We start from the raw sequence: 5,591 nt of genomic DNA on the forward strand, positions 1-5,591 counted from the left end.
CCCCAGTCTCCTCCCTCACAGAGGCTCCCTGGCCTCCCTGACCAGGTCGGATCCCACCTTCTTAGCATCTGCTGCAGGGGCTGACTCTCTCTGTACCCGTGTGGCTTTCTGGTTAACCTTGGTCTCCTCCGATAGATATATGGAGAGGGCCCCGAGGGTGGGACCTCCGACGTTCCCACCAAACAAGAGTGGGACAGGGCTGCGACCACGGCCCGAGGGCCCTGAGAGCGGGGGCCTCCTTAAGTAAGTTCGGCTCCCTCCTGTCCCCGCCCTGGAGCAGCTCCAGCCGCAATGAGGTCGGAGCCCAAGAAGCTCACCACAACCTCACAGTCTCTGTGAAGTCCTATTTCATCCTTAAGATAGTTGGCAAATTTTGTACTTCACTCCATAATACGTCAATGTTTACGTTAATGTAAAAACAGTGATCTTCTTTCCCAAATCTTTTTTTTTCCCCCCACACCTCCCGGCTTACCTCCGCAGGGAGAGCGCGGAGTCCTAACCACTGGACCGCCAGGGAGTTGCCATCTTCTTCCCCAAATCTTGATGTTGTTCCAACAGGCAGACAAGCCAGGTGTATCTGGGGCCTCTTGTAAGTCCCCAAGTTGAGATGCCGTCACGGCATTCCACGCCGGGCACGGGCGGGCCCGAAAGATCCCAGCAAGGGGACGTTCTTGGTAGATATACTTTGGGGCCCATCCCGGGCCTACTGACTCCGAAGCCCTAGGGTAGGGCCCAGCCGTGAGCTCGCACACCCCCGCCAGATGACGCTGACGCGCGCCAGAGCTTGAGAAGCCCCTACTTAGCGGCAGGTGGAGTCAGCCCTAGAAACGAAGCAAAGCAAAACCAACAGTGAGAAAACACTTCGGGCAGTCTCCTCCCCCGCCCCCGGGTTCGCGTCCCTGGAAGGCCGGCGGCGAGCGGCGGGCCCCTCTGCTCGGGCACGAGCTCGGAGCGCGGCGGGCGGGACGAGGGGAGGAGCGGGGACGTGCCCCCGGGCCCCGCGCGAATGGCCTCCGGTCGCTCTCGGCTGGCGGCGGCCCCCCTCCCCCCCGGCCCCAGCCCCGCGCGTCCCCGCACCGCCTCCGCCCCACAACTGGTCGGAGTGCCCCCCGCGCCGGGCCGGGCCGGGCCGGGCCCGCTTCCGAGAGCCCAGAACTTGGGAAGGAAGGAAGAGACTGTCCCCGCAAGCGATTTTCCGCAGTTGTGCGTCTGCCCCGGGGACCTCCTGGGCCGATGCGACCGCCGGGAGGAGACCCTCTGCGACCCTCCAGAGGGCAGGCCCGTCGGGACCCGCGGGGCCAACTTTGCGGACTGGAGGACGACGGAAGCTGAGCGCGAGTTCACCCCGGAGCTCCGGAGGCAGGGCGGGCGCGGGCCCGCTGGGCGGGAGGGGGTGAAAGGGAGCCCCGACTTCCGCGCCGTCCCCCCCTCTCCGCGGAGCCCTCGGACCCCGCCCGCCCGGGCCCAGCGGCCGCGCCTCCGGGCGCCGGGCCCTCCCGCGCCGCGGGCAGGCGCATCACCGAGCGGCCGCGTCCGGCCCCGGCCCGGCCCGCATCCTTCTCCCGCTCCGGCCTGAGCACCCCGGCTGAAACCCGGAGCCTGCCGACTGGGACTGTCTTCTCCGCTCGGGCCGGGGCGGGCGCTGCGCGCTCTTTCCACCACCCCAGGCATCAAGTCTCCAGAGAACAAGTCCCGGGGTCAGACGGCGTCATGGAACCCCCGGGGCCGCAGCTGCTAAGTTTGGAGGCGCCGGGACCTGCGCCTTTTGAAGACCCCCCGCCTGCCGAGGAGCCGCCCGCCCCGGGAGTCCTCTGCACCGAGGGTGGCGGGGACGGCGGCGGCACGTCGGCGACCCCGAGCTCCGACGCCGAGGGCCCGTCCCCGCAGGAAGAGACTGCCCCCTGGGAGCAGGAGGAGCTGCTGGAAAGCCGTCGCCGCCGCCGCTGCGGCGCGCGCTCCTTCTCTCTGCCCGCCGACCCGATCCTGCAGGCGGCCAAGTTCCTGCAGCGGCAGCGGCCGCCTGCCCCGGGGCCGGGCGCGGAGGGCGGCGAGAAGGCCGAGGACGCGCCGCACAGCCCGGGCTGCTGCGCCAAGTGCCAGAAGCGGGTGCAGTTCGCGGACGCGCTGGGGCTGAGCCTGGCCAGCGTGAAGCACTTCAGCGTGGCCGAGGAGCCGCAGGTGCCGCCCGCCGTGCTCTCTCGCCTGCGCAGCCTCCCGGCGCGCGCCGAAGACCTGGAGCAGCTCCCGGGCGTGCTGGCCGCGGCGGCGGCGGCCGCGCCCCTCCGCGAACAGCGTCCCCGACTGCAGCCTCTCTTCGAGCTCCCCGGGCCGAGCGCCGCAGACGAGCGCCTGCGGCGACAGCGCGTGTGCCTGGAGCGCGTGCAGTGCTCGGCACCCTGGGGCGCGGAGGTGACCGGCTCCGGTCGGGTGCTGGGCTGCCCGGGGCCGCGCGTCGTGGCCGTGCGCTACACCTTCACCGAGTGGCGCTCCTTCCTGGACGTGCCGGCTGAGCTGCGGCCCGAGCCAGGGAAGCCTCTGCCGCCAGAGGCGCCGTCGTGGGGCCCGGGGCAGGCCGAGGAGGAGCCGAGCGCCGAGCGCTTCCACTTCGCGCTGTGCCTGCCCCCGGGCCTGCAGCTCAAGGAGGGGGAGGACGTGGACGCTCCGGACGTCGCCGTCCACTTCGCCGTCTGCTACAGCTGCGCCCAGGGCGAGTACTGGGACAACAACTCGGGGGCCAACTACACGCTGCGCTACGTGCGCCCTGCCGACGCGCGCTGAGCCCGCAGTCCTCGGCACCGCAGCGCTCGCAGGGACGCGGGAACGGGCCGACGGCGCGCGGAGCCCAGGCAGCCGCGACGCTTTGCGGAGCGTCATCCTCCTGGAGAGAAGAAGCTGCTCCCCGCAAGCTCGCGCCCCAGACAGAACCCGCCAGCAAGCACGGAGCCCTACCCGGCGAAGCGCCCTACCTTCCCGGCCTCTTTCCCGTCGCTTTGGCCTCTGGAGTTCTCGCCGCGCGTCGAATGGGAAGAAATCCTCAAGATTCCGAGCAGTGGCTTTCTCCACGAAAAAGACTCCTGACTCCTGAGCGAGGCTGCAAACCCTTGGGATTTGTCTTTAACTGTGGACGTCCCCTCGGGTCTCAGGGAGCGGTCGAAGCATCCCGCCGCCTCGCGCCGAGGGACGGCGTGAGCTGCGGGCCCGCGGGAGCCCGCGGCCTGTTTCTCGAGAAAACCAGGTGGGGCCTTGGCCGGGCAGTCCTTTTCTCTTACCTGGGATCTGGGAAATGTTTGCTGAGACTCGTGCGCTTGCGTACAAATGTCCTTTTGAAAAGTAAAGGTCACGTGCACGGCTGTTACTTGATATTTCAGCTCCCGGAAGTTTGGGAGACCTTGGCGGTCGGGCCGTCTTCTTCAGCGGATGATGCTACACTTTAAAGTGGTGTAACAACAATATTTTCAAATTTCCCTTCTTTCATCCCTCCTGTCTGATGTGGAAAGGCCCAGATTTCCCATAATGGGCTAGAGTGTTCTTAAAAGTGTTTTGTAGAAGTCGTTCTTTCCCCGGGCAAAATAAGATGCTTGGTGAGTTGAAATGCCGGCATAATGGGCAGGCCTTGGCGGTGAGCCGTCAGAGCCGGTCTTTGGCCTCCAGCCGCGATGTGTAGGCAAAGCACATCGTAGCTGCTCGACTCCTGGGCCATTAGCAGTCAGAGACGCCGGACTCTCGGTGGCTGGACTCCAAGCCGGGGAGATGAGGGATGGAAGGGTGGCTTTCTGTCCCTCCTGGAGCCACAGCAGGGAGCAGTGGCTTGAATGATGAAGCATGCCCAGCAAGAAAATCCTGCTCCGAGTCCGGTGGGCACCAGCCTGGCTGGCCTTCTTCATTCACTACTGATGGCTGTGGATGCCAAGATCAGGGCTGGTGAGCCTCCTGAGGACTGGATTTCTTCATACCTTGGTCCTGCCTTGGTAACTTGTCTGTCTTTTGTTCTCATACGTTCGAGCACGTGGCTAGTACAATCAGCCCATGGGCCACATTCAGCCTTAATCCTGTGCTTGTAGGGCCTGAGAGCTAAGAATGTTTTTTACATTTTTTAAAGATTTGGAAAAATTCAAAAGAAGAATACTATTTTTGTGACACATGAGAATTGTATGAAATTCAAATTTCAGTGTCCATAAATAAAGTTTTATAGGAACACAGCCATGCACATTCGTTCACATACTATCCATGATTGCTTTCCTGCTACAAGAGTAGAGTTGAGCAGATGCAACAGAGACCATATGGCAAAGTCTAAAATATTTACTATCTGGCTCTTCATAGAAAGTCTGCCAACCCCTGCTCTAGAGAAGTAGTATTTTTTTAAAACTATATGTTGAGAGTCATACTTAATAAATCAGTTAAACTTTTAGTAAAATTTGTCACTTGAAGTAAACCTCCTCTGAGTAAAGGTAAAACTGGTTACATTACTCTCAGGAATCTTGGTTGGTTACAGTAAACACTAAGACACCAAATGTACAGTTATTACTGTACTGGGGAGGGGCATCTACCTGCTTCTTACTTCTAAGAAATAACAGAAAGTCAAGGTAGCTAAAATATAGCACCATCCGAATTCACATCAGGCTACAGAAAACTGCCAGGTATGTCAATGCTTCAAAATGGGATGTGTCTCAAGCTATAGGAATATTTAGATTGAACTCCGGTTTGTAGACATCCTTTTTGACTACAGCAGTGTTTGCCAGGGGTAACTGATCATGGGAAAAAAATTTAAGTACTAATTTCTTAGTGGAAAGCCATCAAGTTAATGAATTACAATTTACTCTTGGAGTAAAGCGGACTAAACAATGGTCACGTGGATGAAACACTACCTAATTCACATGTGCTTATAAAAATCAATAAGCATTTATTAGAATTACATAATTTTTCTGCTACTAAATACAAACACAATCAAGCCTTTTCATTCTATGTCTGGTATGGGGTCTGGTATATCACTTCCTTTTTAAAAGCACATTGTTGCATAATAAAAACACCTAAATACATTTAGTATTTTTCTTATGTACTTAGGAATACATTTTAGTTGAAAAGTACTGATAGTGTATATGGCCTATAACACAGTTTGAAATGCTAGTTTATATGGTAGTAATGCACTCTTTTGAATTGTTTTAGATTATTTAAAATTAAATTAGGAACACAGTATAATGATCAAAATAGAGAGCCTCTTGTCTGGTATCTTTTAAAATGGTAACCCATTAAATCTAGAATAAAATAAATAAGAAATGGATTTTTAAGAGGTATTTACAGCAAAAATTTTATTCTTATAAAAACCATTACTGATTTTCAAAAGTATATTTTGGAATTCAAACAATTTTAAGAGTACTTATTTAATAATGTAAGAACTTCAAACGTGGCTGTTAGGAAAGGAAATCTAGTTTTGCTCTCCCATAAATCTTGGAGAAAAGCTCTTCTAAGGTTCAGAAATTTGTAAAATATTTTCAACAGCCCAGTCTTTCTGCATGTGGTTATAGCCTTTCAAAGTCCTGGAACCGGCAGTCTCCTAAGTGTCAGTTTTATTTTATGAAGTGCCAACGTTTTAT

The 5,591-nt window shown here is 57.1% G+C and overlaps 1 protein-coding gene across 1 annotated transcript; it reads left to right on the forward strand.

Moving 5' to 3' along the window:
* The first annotated feature begins 1,479 nt into the window (after positions 1-1,479).
* PPP1R3G (protein phosphatase 1 regulatory subunit 3G) lies at positions 1,480-5,272 on the forward strand. The gene has a single exon (XM_060023702.2). The coding sequence runs from the start codon at positions 1,711-1,713 to the stop codon at positions 2,776-2,778; it is 1,068 nt and encodes a 355-aa protein (XP_059879685.1). The 5' UTR covers positions 1,480-1,710; the 3' UTR covers positions 2,779-5,272.
* Positions 5,273-5,591: the final 319 nt, after the last annotated feature.

The sequence above is a fragment of the Delphinus delphis genome, chromosome 10, assembly GCF_949987515.2.
Source record: "Delphinus delphis chromosome 10, mDelDel1.2, whole genome shotgun sequence".
NCBI classification, from domain to species: domain Eukaryota; kingdom Metazoa; phylum Chordata; class Mammalia; order Artiodactyla; family Delphinidae; genus Delphinus; species Delphinus delphis.

Bases quoted from the DNA above. Each gene is read 5' to 3' on its own strand.
- PPP1R3G (XM_060023702.2), top strand. From the start codon at position 1,711: ATGGAACCCCCGGGGCCGCAGCTGCTAAGTTTGGAGGCGCCGGGACCT.